This window comes from Notechis scutatus, chromosome 2 (genome assembly GCF_049901735.1).
Source record: "Notechis scutatus isolate UNSWTSFEM ecotype Mainland chromosome 2, rNotScu1.2, whole genome shotgun sequence".
Lineage (NCBI taxonomy): Eukaryota > Metazoa > Chordata > Lepidosauria > Squamata > Elapidae > Notechis > Notechis scutatus.
This window is the reverse complement of record NC_142010.1, coordinates 62,877,309-62,893,881: the sequence shown is the minus strand read 5'-3', so window position 1 is coordinate 62,893,881 and position 16,573 is coordinate 62,877,309. Positions and strand designations below refer to the sequence as shown.

Sequence of the window (16,573 nt, the reverse complement as noted above, 5' to 3'; positions counted from 1 at the left end):
ATATTTAGGCCTCAGAGGAGCCTCTGGGGGGACGTTTTTGCTTCCAGAAGGCTACTCTGGGGCTCAGGAAGAATAAAAAGGAGCCTGGAGGGGGCACACAGCCCCCCCCAGCTCCATTTTGGGACCTTCCTGGCCTCAGAAGAGCCTCTGGGGGAGGGCATTTTTGCTCTCAGAAGGCTCCTCTGGGGCTCAGGAAGGCAAAAAAAAAATGGAGGTGGGGATAAACCCCTCCCTCCATTTTTTGACTTCCTGGGCCTCAGCAAGGGGGATCCCAGCACAGCTGATCATACAAACAGCTGATCATCGGGAGAGGGAAAAAAAGAAATACCTTAAGGGACCAGCATCAGGCGGGCGGGGTAAGTGAGCATCGGGCGGGCGAGGCAAGCGAGCCAGTGGCGACCGGGTCGGGGGGCGTGGCCATCCAGAACTTACTACCGGTTCGGCGACCCACGCCAATTCCTTGCTACCGGTTCGCCTGATGTGGTGCAACCCAGCTGAATACCACCACTGGTATTGTGGTGTAGCAACTCCTGGGAGGGGAAGGGTGGGCAGGGCCAGTCAGGATTGGGATTTGGGGGCTTTCCGAAGTGCACAGAATCTTAGCTAAGGGCTCTCTCGAACCCCTGTGGACCCCCAGCAGCCCACCCCTGAATATACCTCTAAACTATGTGGTAACTCTTCCATAGATCACAAAGAGATACTTTTTATCAATTGGTCACATACCTAAGTAGAAAAAAATAAATAAATATGTAAAGTACCGAGTTTTGAGGTAACTCAACTCTCATTACTTTCGTTGTTCCAAATTAATATTGAAGTTTGCCGTGGCACCAAATAATACAGCATATATGTAAGTTTGCTATGGAGAAATAAAGGTAAATTCTAAATATGAGCAACACTTTTATTAGGAGCAACCAAAATATGACAAATTAGCGTTTATGCAAGATCTCAAATGTTTCCAATGTCCCGTCCAAGCAACTAACGGAACAGGCAGGAAATAAACCCCTCAAATCAAGTCTGATTTTGCTGCCTCCAGGCTGGCTTTTTCACCGGTCAAAGATATGGAATGTAAACTGAATGAATGAGTCACAAAGTTAGTTACGGCAAGAATCAGATTACCCCGGGACAAAGAAGCTGCGACTCCACCTCTCTGTCGGAAACAGGACAGGCTAGCTCAAATCTTTCTAATAAGTTTGCAAGTGTCTTTACACCACGCCTTTTGCTGCACTTTTGCCTACTTGCATTATGCCTCTCATCTAAAACACTGTTATGGGAGGCGTTCGAGAACAGCAAGAGGAAAGAGAAGGAACGCTTCCATTTCCATCACAATACCGCACGTTTAAGGAGAGTACACAAACGCCTGACTTCTGCGCAAACTAATTGGAGACATGCAAATCCCTTCCATCTCTAGCACCCCATTCATTTCTTTCTACGCATCCTCTCTTCCCTTCCATCCCTTCCATCTCTAGCACCCCATTCATTTCTTTCTACGCATCCTCTCTTCCCGCGTTTCGGCGGGTTGATACACAAGATTCTAAAAGCCCCGCCTCCCTCTCCGTCATATTTCAGCCCCGCCTCTTTGAGCGGCTTATAAAATGCCAAACTCCAAGAAGATTAAAAAAAAAAAAAAAAAAGATCATGCTGCAAGGCGTTCTGTCAGTCAGGAATTCATCGTGCAAATCTAAGCTTTTTTAGAACCAATCAGCTTTAGAATCCGTTTATTATGGGTCGCACAGCTCTGCTGCCATACGCTGCGTGCGTCGCATTTTGCATGTGGCAATCTTACAACTGGATGGTCCACCTTGTTTGTTTTTCCATAGCCACAAAATATTGCAGTTGGTCCACGGAATACTTATGCCCTTTCTCGGGAAGTGGGCCACCCAGTGGCTGCATCACCATGCTTTACTAAAGTGATCCGGTTTTCCTGAAGTAGCGCGATCCACTAAACCCCCAAACTAATCACAGGACTGGGTAATTTACGCCATCCTAAATTAAAAGGTAATTACTTTGTGGGTCCGCGTCGGAAAAAAACAAACAAACCTGAGTCGTTTGTAGATTGGGGTTAGAAAATCTGCTCTGCTAAACTCCGGACGACCGCTATGCGGTGCTAGGTAGCGCTAGTGCGGATTTTTGTTGTACAGTTGAAGGGGGGGAATAGAGGCTAAAAAAGCAATAGAAAAGTTTTATTTCGCGGCCTGGATATTTTGAATCTTGCAAGAACTCCTCCCCCAGCGATAAAAATGTCAGGAACGTTTCCATTTGGGGGGGGAGATAAGCAACGGGGGGAGGGGGTAGTTTGATGGGCCAACTTTTTTCTTAGGAACCTAGAAGGCTTTTTGATCAGTATGAGAGCTTTAGGTTTGTTCCCTGTCTATCTCTTTTTTTCACCGAGGCAACTTGACTTTTCAAAAGGATTAAAAACAAAAAGGTTGGCACCGGCAATTAAACTATGAATCCTAATCGGCAATTGTGCATCTCCCTCCCGAAAACTGTCCTGCCCGAACTCTTCACAAGATCATTGAAAAAAACTTCGTCGGCGGCTTGAGCGATAATTTTCACTCGGGCAGCGGCCTTTCCCCACCCCCAAAAAGGAGGCAGGTCAAGCGGGCTCGTTATTTAAATCCCTCCATTGAACCAAACAGGCTCTGGAAAAGTGTGTATGTGTGTGTGTGTGGGGGGGGGAAATAAGCAAAATGCTTCCAAGAGCGCCAAGTCGTATAGCCTGACGCGGAGGAGGGAAACCTCGGGGCTTGACAAACTGGATTGCAACACTCCGGAGGCCGCTTCTCCTTTAAGCGGGGCCAGCCTGGCTCGCTGGCGCTTTCCCTCCCTCGCAGGGCCCGCCTCCTCAAGCACGACACGCCGCTCTGATGGCGAAGCCTCTTTTTAATTGAGACTGTCAGGCTGGATCCACGATGGAGCGGGAGGGGGCATTGGAGCAGCAGCAGCAGCAGCAGCAGCAGCTCAGCCGCCTAAATCCGACCAAAGAACGGTAGCTTTTTCCAAAGGAGGGCCGGCTGCCAGCGGCGCCTGGCAATCCGTAGCTCCGCAGGATCTTCCTCCCAGAGGAGCCCGGAGGGATTCGCTCTCGCCCGCACCTCCCGCTTCTGTCTCTCGGTTGGCAAGTGGAAGGGAAGCAGCAGCCTAGCCGCGGGCGAAGCAGCGCAACGCCGAGCCTTTGGAAACGGCCGGGAGCGCGACCCTCCAGGCGATCGCCGCTTCGGGACGCCTTTTTTTTCCCCCTTCCTTTTTGTTCAGTTTCCTTCTGGGTGGGTTTTGGGGACGGCGACGGAACGCTTCTTTCTCCACCCCACCCCCCCTTCCTCCGAGAGTGATTGGCTTTGGACGCGCGCGTCCCTCTGCTCTCTCCTCCGTCCCCGCTCGCTCCTTCGCTCCTCGTCCCCTTGTGCGATCCTCATGAAAAATCATATCTGGGGCAGCGACCCCCGGGCTCCCATGGCTGCAGCGATGCCGTGGAAGAGCGTGGAGTGGCTGCAGGAGGAGCTGGAATCGAGCGGGGGCAGCTCGCTGCTGCTGCTCGACTGCCGGCCCCACGAGCTCTTCGAGTCCTCGCATATCGAGACCGCCATCAACTTGGCTATCCCGGGCCTGATGCTCCGGCGGCTCAAGAAAGGTAATCTGCCCATCCGCTCCATCATCCCCAACAACGAGGACAAGGAACGCTTCGTCAAGCGCTGCAAGGCGGACACCGTCCTGCTCTACGACGAATCCACGGCTGAGTGGCAGCAGGACGGCGGGGCCCCCACCTCAGTCCTCGGCCTTTTGCTACAAAAACTCCGAGACGACGGCTGCAAGGCGTACTACTTGAAAGGTAAATGAGGAAGGGGGTCGCTCTCGGACCTCTCAGACCTCCTGACACGGGATTGGCGAGCTTTATATTGCCTTCGTCCTCCCTTTATTAGATCAGCCGGGCAGGAGGCTGCGAGTCCCCAGCCGGAGCAAAAATTCCCGCCTAATCGCAACCTAACCTCCCCCCCCCCGCCCCAATCTCGCTATTTGTTCTTATCTCTCCATTTCCCTCTGTCCTCCTATCACGTATTCCCTGTTTCCCAATCTTAGTTGTTTTGCTGCCCTTTACCGGAGGTTTTTCTCCCGCAGAAAAGATAGAAAGGCTGAACGTCGGCATTAAAAAACAAAAAAAAAAACAAGCCCAAAACAAAACAGGCGAAGGACTTCGAAAAGAGCGCGTGTCTTTCCCTCCTTTGGATTCGGCGGAGCAGGATGTTGCTTTTGCTTTCATCGCCGGTTTGATTAAGTGTTGTTTTGCAAAATGGTTGCATGTGCTTGAGTACTGTACATGCAGGTACTGGCCTCTGGGCCTCTCTGGTCTTGGTTCAGTTTTCTCTCTCCCCTCCCACTTCGGTAGGAACGGGAAAATGGTCCCCCCCTTCCCGCTAAACTCTCCTGGGAGACATCATGCTCTCCCGAAGGAGAAATTCTGGCGAGATTCTTCCATAACTATGAATGGGAAAAGTCCAGGAAAGCCGGCTTCAATCCAACCTTCGGTGGTGATTGTTTACTCTAGGCTTTACCTTGCTCCTTTCCTCTATCAACTACCTTAGTAACCTTCGTTTTTAAAAGGAGAGGGAGACTAGGTGGCCCTGTGTTGGACTACAGTTCCTATGAGTCAGAATAGACAAGCCATTCAGAAGTTCTGGAGGGCTCTTGCCTCCTTGCCTTTCCAGCCATCTACATGTTTTCCTTTCCCCCTCCTGTCTTGGTGCCCTTTAGCGGCTCTTCCCTCCACAGATGGGGAGGGAAGAGCTGACAGCAAGGAATAGCTTGTTCTACCCCTTGTCTAACTTTTATGCAATGGTCTCATTTGCTCCACTATACTGTTTTGGCGATACGCAGAGAAGGAGCCTGTAAATAACCTTAGAGAGAGGAGGCATTATTCACTGCAGGCAGTTTGCCATTCTGCTTTTTAATTGAAATTTGTTTGGCAGATTAATCTGTTGTGTCTTGCGCCGTGCTTCCTCTTCTGTGTCTTTGAAGGCCCCGACTTGGTAGATCAGCCTTTGCCTTTGAGCCACTTGCTTGAGCTAGATGACGTATCCGGCCTTGCTGCATTGCATTGAGCTCTGCCTCCCATTCCTCCCTGAAGTTCATTTTGAATGAAGACCTTAATTCATTAAACTCCCCATTCAGCTTTTCTAAAACACTCTCCTCCCCTGGAAGCATTGTGATACAGTTACTCTGAGTGCCAAGGTAAGGATAATTGCCTTTTCCCAGGACACATACCAGCATGATCACTTGGTGGCAGGATTGAGGCAGAAATAGAAAGTGATACTGAGCCAAAATTGTCCATCTGTCTGTACTGTGTAAGTAAAATTAAAATTGCAGATTTCCAAATAGCTCAAGGGAAAGGAAGTACTAAATAGTGCAGAAGGAAGAAATTGTTCTTAGGATAGGAGATCTCTTCCTGTATGTATGTATGTATATTCGTATATGTATGTATTTGCAAGCAGTTTAGTGAAAGCTTTCCTGTGCATTGCCCCCATTTTCCTCCTTCAGTATCTTTCTTGGTACATGTAAGGTATGTTTTTAAAATTATTTAGCCCAAGTGCTGTACTAATACCACCATCTTTCCTCTTGACAATCCCAGTTCCTTTAAGCCAGCCTTTTTAACAGGAAATATTGAGGAGTTAAGCTGATAATTTTCTCTTTTCCTTTCCTTTTCTGATTTAGAAGAGAGCCTGAATGGGAAATGTTTCTAGTTAAAATTCCAAAATGGCTGTTTCATATTGTCTTTTCTTTTTCAGGAGGGGGAAAAAGAAACCTGATTCCCCCCTTCCTGTTCATGAATACAGTTGAACTCTGTTTGGTGACTTTATTCCAACTGTGCCAGGCCATTTAAATATCTCTAGGTCTTTTATAATGCTACTGATTTGTAAAGTGTTGCTTGGATGCCTATTAAAGATTCAGAAGACAATTTCAGGTTCCATTTATGTACAACATTGAATGTAGATAAATATTCTTTGTGTACATTTCTATTTATGTAGCTCTTTTTTGATTATGTGATCGTAACTATATGGTTAGCTATTTAGCTGAGTGCAAAGAATATTCACATATTGCAATTTTGTTAACAAATGAAGTTTCCATTCCTGTCTCAAATTCTCCTTCAGAAACAGAGTGGCTTCTATCTACCTATTATTTTTAATATATTACTTGCCTATTTAAAGCTAAACCAATTCCCTCTAATCTGTGTCTTTAAACAACCTTGAAACCTCTTATTCTCAGGTTTGTCACCTTTTTCAACAGGACTTCTGTAAATATGTACTAGGTAATTTAGCAGGTGAAGCATCTTATTATAACTGAATGGTCTTGAAAAAGCTACAGCTGCTGAATTTCTGCCTCCTACAGAGTTCTAAGAACACAGGAGCTCCCCAAAAATAGAATAACTTTTAATTCCAAACTTAGGAAATCTTAATTTTAATACTTTTTCTTTTAAATCAAAAAGTAAAAGTGTGTCCTCAGATTGGTTGTCCACTTTTTCTTAAAGAATGCCAGTTGAATGATTGAATACTTCCTTTTATCCTTCCTACTTTAATTGCTTCCTTTTCTCCATGCAAAAACTAGTTGTTAAGGAAAAGATCCAAACCTCCGAATAACATTCCCATTTTTGAGTTCTCCAAATTCTTCCTTAGACAGGATGTGAACATATGGGTAGTAGGTGCAAGAAGACAACTGAAGTGGACTCTGTATTAGGGATTCTGCATTTTGTCATTCTTTTAAGATTGCAGTCATTCAAATTGGGCTTTGATGTGTGATGCAGGTTGCATCAAAGACTTCCTTAGCAAGTTGGGATGAAGAAGCAACGTGATGTATCAACTTTTAAAATATAAAACCCATCTATTAATCCGATATGTCTCTATCTTTAAAATGCTGTGACACAGTTTTGGGAAAGGTTAAGCTCGAGACAAAACAAAATGGGAGACTCTGGCAACATGATTCAGTTAAATTAGTGACACTTAAAATGCAACTCTAAACACTTTTACTTGGCAACAAATTCCAGTAAGTACTGTATAATAGGGTTTTAAGGAAATGTCTGTAAAATTGTTAAAAGTTCTTGCTATATTGGTACCACCACCTTTAGGGTTCTTAACATTTTACTGTCTTCTGCTTCATGTGATCTGCAGACAGTGAGATAACACTTGTCTCCATGGTGTAAAAACTTTCTGATTAGAGGACTGCATATTAGGCTGCTGTTTAAAACAGAGGATCAGGCCAGGCCTGTTTTGGTGAGTTGGCAGCCGAGATTACTATGGCAGAGGTTGAGAAAATCAGGTAGTAGCCTTATACACAGTTAACTGAAATAAATCCACGTGATTTTAAACTTCAGATTGTCTTAAGCTTCTTATTTCTGCAAGCAGTACTTCTTCTGGGGGGCCCCAATGTGATTCCAGCTCTCTTGCTGTTAAATGTATATATTCGTGTGTTGTCAATCTTTAGTTTTTAAGATTGATTTTATATTCATGGAATTTTCTGGGCCTCCCTGGGAAAGTGGTATTTTACAGCATAAAATTAATTTCTTTAAATCCACAATCATGGTTTAGGGAGGTTATATTTAAAGAGCAAATTTTTAAGACCTCACAGACTTTTAAGAAACATGGCATTAAAGCATATCTTCTCTTCACCTCCCACAGGTGGATTTAATAAATTTCAGACCGAATACTCAGAGCATTGTGAAACCAATTTTGACAGTTCTTCTCCGGCCAACTCTCCTCCTGCCTCAGTCCTTGGTCTGGGTGGACTCAGGATAAGCTCTGATTGCTCTGATGGAGAATCTGACCGGGAACCCAGCAGTGCCACCGAGTCTGATGGGAGCCCAATCCCAAACAACCAGCCGGCGTTTCCTGTCCAGATTCTCCCCTATTTGTATCTGGGTTGTGCCAAAGATTCCAGCAACTTGGATGTCTTGGGCAAATACGGCATCAAGTACATTCTGAACGTCACTCCCAATCTTCCCAACATGTTCGAGCATGACGGAGAGTTCAAGTACAAACAGATTCCCATCTCGGATCACTGGAGTCAGAATCTCTCCCAGTTCTTTCCTGAAGCCATCGCTTTCATTGGTAGGTGTGGGCACCCTGTTGTTGACGTCACAGCCCTTTTGAGTAATGTTCTATCATAATCTAGCTATTTTCTGCTCTTACTACTATCTGCTTGCTATAGAATTCATTTATCTAAGTTTAGATTTGGCATGTGTGAGTTAGTAGGTACTGGTACGTGTGCCAGCATTTATACGCTTTAAATATAACTGAGTTTGGCTGCAGGCTTCATTCCAGTTAAAGCCAAAAGATTATTCTCCACCTGACTTCAGTGACTTAGAAATGATAATATATTTGGAATAGATTACAGGGAATGAATTGAGTAAGGCTTTTGATTTCTGTTTTAGAGGTTCAGCTTTGCACAGCTGAGCTTCACATATTCCTCCCCCCGAATAATATATTTCAAGCAAAAATCAGTTCCAACCCAATGTTTTGATTTTTTTTACTCATGTTAAATGTTGGAGCTTATATGGTCAGCGTGGTTCCATGATTCCTGATTAGACTTTGAGTTGCCTAGGAGAAGAGAGTAGCTTCCTTCTTCACCTTCCTATGTCCTGGAATCTCTCCATGTTGCTAAGTATACACCACTGGAATCTTTGTGTCCTACCAAAGTTGCCACCATTTCTTTGTGTTCACATTAAATAACCTCAAAAGTTCTCAGAACAGCTGTAAAATCACAGAAGAAAACTTGGCTCTGGCTCACAGAAACAAAACACACCCCTATGCATTTACCATTTGATCATTAAAATTAGTCTTGGTACATATACTGGTTCATTAACATGTAAAAGTCACCTGAGGGCATTCTCGTGTGAACCAGATGGTATTACTGTAGGTGTTATTGGCTCCAACATTGAAGCAGAAAGCTAAAATGTGAGATTTTTATTTTAAAAATTGAGTTTTCCCCTTCAGTATTTCTGGCCCATTTCGTTTTTGAAATTGAATTGTACTGCAGTTTTATCTGCCACATTACATATGCTACAAATAATGTAGCCACTGGCCAGCCCCGGGCTCTTGCTGTAGCAGCAACATATGCTTGAGTCAGTTGTTAAATGTAAATAAATCAAAGTTGTATTCTTCCTGATATTCCATATATTCTAAATTCATATTTTTATAGAAAGTGCAGGCTTAGATACTGATTTCCAGAGAAATACAAGCTGGTCTTTGCTTCTGTATTATGTCAGTTGATCAAAAGTTTTGCATTTGCTTAAAGGGCTGTTTGTGGAATGTGGTATTTAGATACTAGCTTAGTCAAAACATCCTCTCCTATGCAAACCACAATTTGGTTTTTAGAACAGGAAATGATTACGGATTAAAATAGAAAAAAATGTGTTCAAATAGAACACTAGCACACATTTGGAGAAACTTTTTCATTTAGAAGACAATGCTGAGTGGTCTGGCACTGATTAATGTCTTGGACCATGATATGAAATGAAACAAGTTCATTCCTTAAATTTTCTTCGGTGTCATAGCGTTTATGAACTCTCAGTCTGTTCTTTAGCTAAATTACAATTTTTTTCCAGGCATAAAATCCATCCCTCAACATGTGTCCTTTCATAGTCATGTTGAAATCAACAAATGTGTGTAAGAATATATTGTTTCAATGATGTCCCATCAGTAGAATATATTGTTAATTACTCTCCATCTGTTCTGGGGTCCTTCAGAGTAGATTTGAGATATGCAAAGGAAAACAACAGGAAGACCTGTTGCCTGAGCTAAAATAAATGTTAGGTACAGTTGCCTGAAGCTAAATACAGAGAAACATGCATGGAGTTGCAATCTTATCCTTACTTTATTGTAAAGATATCAGATAACTATATTTAGGATTGGGATGTAGTATTTGTTATGTGTAGACATCATAATTAACATTCTTCAGTTACTTTAGCCTGTAAAAACTGTTCACCCTTAAGTAGGAAATTATCTACTTGAATGTAATGAAACATGTAATGAAAAAAAAATATTGTATTTCTTTTAAAGACTTTAAACAAAATTTAGACCTTTAACATCCATTTGAACCTGGTTGGGTTTATTTGGGAAAAACAAACTCAGGTTCTTTCCTTTATAGTACTATTTTTTTTCATATGGCAACATTTGTCAACTTAACTAGTTGTAAGTCAGCCAGCCAAATGCTGATTAATATTAAACAGAAACAAGGATTAAGTAAGTTGTGTCTTTAATAAGGTTCCAGGAACTTTGGATGCAAAACTATTGTTGTAACTTCTGTCATTCTTCTCAAGATACGTCTGCCTTGTTTCTTTATCATCTCCAATTATATCAGTTGCTTACATCTTTATGTGGCAAGACAGCATGAATTAATATTTAACTGTCCTGATTACACCAATCTGATTGTCTTTGCATCTAGGCAGCATGTGAGACTCAAGGGAACATTGAACTTTGAAGAAAAACTGCTTAATTAAAAGTGCATTTATTATAAGTTTTAATCTAAGTTAAATTTCCCTAATTCTACCCTTGCTTTAAACACCCCCCACACACACCTTTCCCTTTTTGTTGTTCAGAAATCTCACATGTTCTTTCCTGTTGCAGATGAGGCCCGTTCCAAGAAGTGTGGCATTCTAGTCCACTGCCTTGCTGGCATTAGCAGGTCTGTAACAGTAACTGTGGCCTATTTAATGCAAAAGCTCAATTTGTCTCTGAATGACGCCTACGATTTTGTGAAAAGGAAAAAGTCCAACATTTCCCCCAATTTCAACTTTATGGGACAGCTTCTGGACTTTGAAAGAACTTTGGGACTCAACAGTCCATGTGACAACCGCTCGCCTGGGGACCAGCTGTATTTTACCACCCCAACCAATCACAACTTGTTTCAGCTCAACACATTGGAGTCCACATGAAGGAGATTTCATTGGGGGAACTTCAAGCCTTGAATAGCTTCTCTTGAGCATTTCAAATTCATTAACGGGAAAAGTTTTTTTTTTCCCCAGTCAGCTTTGAAACAACTGGTTTCTCCAAGCCGATCTACCTAGCTGCTGCTTAATTGAAAAGGTGTGCACCGTTTATTAGTATTTGGATGCAAATCCAAATGGTTCGGAAGAGTTACTTCTCATTCACCGGAATTATTTCATGTGGCGGATGGCCTGACATTCTGACTGCAGCTGTTACTGGCAATAACTCTTTTCTAATTGTGGGTAGAGACTGATACAGTAAACTCATGCACATGTAACACACACACACACACACCGACGTATTACTGGATCAGTGTGGGTTGGCTTGGTGTGGAAAGTAAAGAAGACTCATGCACTTAGCAAACTTGACCAATAAGTGTTGGCTTGAGACTGTTGTTTTACATCCCAGTTTACTTTTTTTTTTTTAAAAAAAAAAAGAGGTAATCTTATACTCTTTCTTGGGTTCAAGCTCTTTTTCAATATGTACGTTCCTGACTGTTTGTACAGACCAGGTTGCAAAACCAGTATTTTATTCTGTTTGTGTTCAATTTTATGTTTTTTAGATATAAGAGAGAGAAAGAGGAAAAAAATTCAAATGTTTCTATTGACCAAATGCATTTTGCACACTCTGTAAAGCCTCAATATGTTCTCTAGCATGTTACTAGGGGTAGGGTGGGGAAAAGACACAAGAAAGACCTGTTGCTATACCTGGGTAGCATCTTAGCTGGAGTTTTCATGATTTATGAGAGCCAGTTGGTAAAGTATGCCCCTCTGCAGCATATTCACCCTCATAACCTTTTCTGCACTGACTCTGCCAAGGTGACTAAGCACCAATGTGCTATCTGATTTTTTTTAAAAAAAATCGTCCCATCCTATTCTGTATCCATCACCAATCTGTTCAATATTACCTGAGATAACATCTCATATAACCTTCACCCAGAGCTGGTAAAAGCACGCTTGGAGGCTCTTGGTTGCAGCGCACAACCTTTTTGACTGTTAACATCACCAGCTGGACTGAAATCACTCCAGCTTTCAAAGCAATGAAAATGCTGTTCATGTTGTCTGCATTTATCTGGCACACTTGATTCTTATATACAATGGGTGCATATATATGTACAAGTGCATATATATATATGTGTGTGTACATAAATAAATATATTGCATGGAAGGAGCAGCCTGGAGGTGAACAAAGAATCAAACAATATTGCTGTTGTAGAAGGCTTGAGCACAGATTTGCTAAGGCAGCTTCCCTCACCTGGCACTTTCCAGAGGGTTTAGGATGACAATGTCCACATTTCCTATCAAGGCTAGTTTAGTCTAAGGCTGCCTGACAATTCTGGGAACTGGGGTGCCAGTATGTGAAGGATACCAGTTTGGGAAGGTAACTTGGGTACAACCAGAAGGTACTTTAAATAGGAAACATGGGAAGCCATGGGATTATACTACTTAGGGGGAAAAAAGGTGTTTGTGTGTGTGAGAGGGAGGGAAGGCTAGTTAACTATGGAGGCCATTGGAGATTTTTGGGGAGAACTTTTGGGGAGAACTTCTTTGCTGTGCCTTCTATAACCAGAAGACTTGTCTATATTTCTCATTAATGTATTATACTAGATGAGAGAAAAGTGGTTCTTATTTTTTTTCTCGGGAGGAGGGCAGAATGGACATGGAAAAATATTGGCTGCAGTGTAGTCCTTCCTTTTTCCCACCTCCTTTTCCACTTTCACTCTCAAACTTTTAAAAGCCACGGAGTCTTTTCCCCCCTCTCCCTTAAATATTCATTTTTTAAAAAAAATAATAATCCGTTTTTCAAAAGTAAATAAATCTCCACATGGAAGAATGTTTAATGCTATCACATCATGGAACTGTGATGTGTATGTGCGTGTGCGTATGTGCTTTTAAGAAAATATTGAAATGATTTTTTTTAATGTATCAATGTTAGGGTTATTGGGTCATTTAGGCAGGAAAAGTGGAGCACTACACATGGATGAGCAAGCAGATGAGGAATCTCCTAACTGCATCTTACCTCAAGGAGAAGTTTTCTTTATCAGGGATTTTAGTGCATCTGTATCTTAAGCTGGTTTCTATAAAGGCTTCCTGTGCCATTGGTGGTCTACTTAAAAATGCATCCTCTTCGTATATGCGAGAATTTGTTAGTGAGGGGCAGCTTTTGCTTTCTGTGTTTAATGAAGGAAAAAATGAGTGACCCTATATATCCTGAACCCAATATTGGGACTTTGTTTATATTGCAAATAAATACTATTTTTTCTTTAAAAAACAGTGTTGCTGTGTCTCAAGTGTTTCCCAAGACAGTTTGGCTTCCTGTTTCTTTAAAGAAGCATTATGCTGTTTGCCTTTAACGCATTACTCCAACCCAATTTCTCTTTGCTTGTTAGTGTTTATGCAGTATATGGTTACACACACAGCTTAATTTGAAGGCCTGTGGTAAGATCTGGTGAGAGAGGCTCTGATGTAACCCAAAGCTTAAAGAACATCCTGAACATTCTTATTGGCCAAATACTCTTCCTAGGCAAGACCAGTGTGGTTCTGGTTTCCCTTGATTGCAATCTTACAAGAACTTTCCTGATGGATATCGATGAACTCCTGGTAAATAAACAAATTTAGTCTGAAACATTCAGTACCGAGGTCAACTGAATGTTTAGAAAGCTATCTTCGCTAGTCAAGCTTTGTTCCTTGGGGAGCTCAGTTGTAGAGGGATCACAGGGGGACATGAGTCTGGCACTTCACTTTTTACTTTCAAATTTAGTTTGAATGTCACTGGAAATTAGGTGACCCCAGGAGAAGCTTGTGTTTACCAGTCTGGTATAAACAGGTCCATACCTGCCAGAAATCCTGTGAATACAAGGCAACTAAACCTTTGCCTAACAATTTCAATTGGAAATTACAGCTTAAAAGCTGCTTTGGATAGTAGTCGTGGCTATTTGTAGACTTTGAAAAATCGTACCTCTTCAATTTCTACTTGTCAGACCATGTGTATATTCAGACTATGAGTACTAAACATGCTTAGTGGTAGGTTTTGACACTCATTTCTGAAGATGAGACGAAACCATTCCTTTTGCCCTACTTCCACCCTATCTCTCCCTCAGCTAAGAAACCATGGAAGAGTGTGTGCTAAATTGAGGAGGACTCTTTCGTCATTTCTTTTTCTGAAAATTCTTATAAAACAGCAAAAGGAAAAATATTTGCTACGTTATAGTATCTTTCTAAACTGTGCCCCTCCATCTTATACTGATATTTTATGACTGAATGGTGCAGAATGGATGGATTTGTGCAGTAGAAGGGTCCCATCCAATGACAATAGCAGATCGGCCCACATAAACCATCAACAAAATGGAGGTCTTAACCCAAAGTGTCCAGACTATATAACTGAAGGCTTTGACTGCTTGTGGGCTAATGGATGAGAGAGCCAATATTTTTGTCTGGAGTTAGGTGACCCAAGAGTATGCTTAACAGTCACTGCTTATTTGCTTAAGTGTGCTTTACACAAGCGCTGAAGAAGCTCACTGTTTGCCCAGCTGGTGAGAAGAATTTTGGCTCATTGCTGATGCTCAGGGCTTCAACTGACTGATAAAAATCTGCCAACTTTCCACTGTCTGAAATGTGCCTAAAAACCTAATCCTAATCCTATTTCCATCCGTTTCTCTACCCATTTCTTTTGTGTCACATCATAATTTGTTAAGTAGGAGGGCAGGGATTGTCTTTGTAAGCTCTTTCAGGAAACTTATTAATGAAAGAGTAGGATACAAACGCAGTTGAGTAAATAAAAATTCCCTCACCAGATGTCTGGCACCACAGATCTGGCTTTTTCAATGGCTGTTTCCTTAGTTAGATTTACAAGCAGCAATCCAAAAATCAGTTGTCATCACAATAGCCACCTTCAGGGTTACATTTAAGAAAAGGAAACCAATCTGTTAGGAAGGAGCAGAAAATTGATACAGAGGATAGAATAATAGGGTTTAATTGGCTGCGTGGTAGAACTAAGAAGAAAGGAAGCATGCTTGCCAAAGATTCTGTTGTAAAATGTTTAGCTCCAGCAGTAAACCTAATCAATTTAAAGATTAAATTGGGAATTTTGAGAGAATATATTACTATGAAACTACAAATATGGTATGTAGTTTCATAGAAGTCCCAAAGGTGCTTTTTCAAAAGGAAATTGGACTTTCTTTGTTTTTCCTTGAAGAGGTTTTGCTTCTCACCCGAAGAAGCTTCTTCAGTTCTGATTGAATGGTGCAGAATGGAAGGATTTATAGTTTCATAGTATATAATTTTGGTAGTTTTGCTGCTCAAGTCTGTTGAAGAAGAGGGGGATATTAATGATATAAAGAAATAATTTTGCAAAATTAACAAGAATACAGAAGGAAAATCTCACTGAGTCATGGTTTAATTAAAGTGTATTATTAAATATGCTATAATTGGCTGAATTTGTACAATGTGCTCAACCATAAATCATAGTATTTAACATTTGTCTTCTATCTTATATTGAGATGGACCTTTACTTCAATATTTGAAGGTGGCCAGGTGAGAACTTGGCCTGCCTTCATCAAAGAAACCTTAATGTACATACATATTTTTAAATAATGTGGACAAAATTCATTTATCTGGAGGAGGAACTGTACACCAAGTCCTTAGATCTATCATTTTCCAGATCTGGTGGGATTGTAATTCTCAAAATGTTCAGCCATTATGTTTCTAGAGAGTTTTGGAACATACTTCAAAAAAGTTGTGAAATTGGGGGAAACTGACATACACAGTGCAACAGCTCTTAAAAAAATTCTCAAGAACATAGGTGTATAAATACATGTTTCAGAGAGACTGTAGTAGTAAGACTGTGGTCTTTCCTTTATCTACTGTTGATCCTTTGGTTGCCCCTTAAAACATCCCTGGATAGGATTCAGGATAGTAATAGCCTCAGTTGTGCAAAGTAAAGGTTTTTTTCCAGAATAACCTGATTGTGAATTCTGGAACAACACTGTAACAATTTTTAATCGTCTGCTGACTGGATAGTTAAAACACATGACTAAACTTAATACGGTGTGGGATAAAAATGGCATTGCTGTGAAAGATATTTGAAGAGTGTTCCACAATGACCACAATGTCTAGAAATGATACTTACTGAGTTTGAATGACATTTCCATTTTGGCATGTGGTGGGTTCCCATTCCACATCTCAGTTAAATAGAAAGCTTTCCCTCTCCTTTGTTGATGGATATAAGATACTGTGGAGAGAAAATGTGTAGTTCATGGTTGAAATGAGGGCCCTTGGTGAGGGTAGCATGCCATCTTAGACATGTTGTTAAGTATCTATGTTCATAAGGAGTGCTGGAAGATTTCTTTCAAACAATATTAACAAGAGAATCACAGAAGAAACCTGTCTGTTATAGGATAACTTATGATTGTCTTATTTATGGGTTGTAGAGAACATCAAGGAAACATCATGGGAGCTCAGCACAAAAACAGTTGCTGCTAGGGCATGTTTGTTCCGTGGTTGGGTTAAGTATCTTTCCATGGAGAAGATCTCAGTGTGAGAATTTCTTCAAAAGAAAAGTAAGAAAATATCTCTAAATGGGATATGTTTATAAAGGCCTGGTTT

At 41.6% G+C, this 16,573-nt stretch overlaps 1 protein-coding gene across 1 annotated transcript; it reads left to right on the top strand.

Annotated features, from left to right (window-relative positions):
* Window positions 1–2,682: 2,682 nt before the first annotated feature.
* DUSP7 (dual specificity phosphatase 7) lies at window positions 2,683–12,420 on the top strand. The gene is made up of 3 exons (XM_026683535.2): window positions 2,683–3,829; window positions 7,665–8,093; window positions 10,611–12,420. The coding sequence occupies exons 1-3, from the start codon at window positions 3,415–3,417 to the stop codon at window positions 10,916–10,918; spliced, it is 1,152 nt and encodes a 383-aa protein (XP_026539320.1). The 5' UTR covers window positions 2,683–3,414; the 3' UTR covers window positions 10,919–12,420.
* The last annotated feature ends 4,153 nt before the right edge of the window (window positions 12,421–16,573 follow it).

Bases quoted from the DNA above. Each gene is read 5' to 3' on its own strand.
- DUSP7 (XM_026683535.2), top strand. From the start codon at position 3,415: ATGAAAAATCATATCTGGGGCAGCGACCCCCGGGCTCCCATGGCTGCA. The intron at 3,830-7,664 runs GTAAATGAGGAA...CACCTCCCACAG, and splicing joins CAAGGCGTACTACTTGAAAG to GTGGATTTAATAAATTTCAG. The intron at 8,094-10,610 runs GTAGGTGTGGGC...TTCCTGTTGCAG, and splicing joins TGAAGCCATCGCTTTCATTG to ATGAGGCCCGTTCCAAGAAG.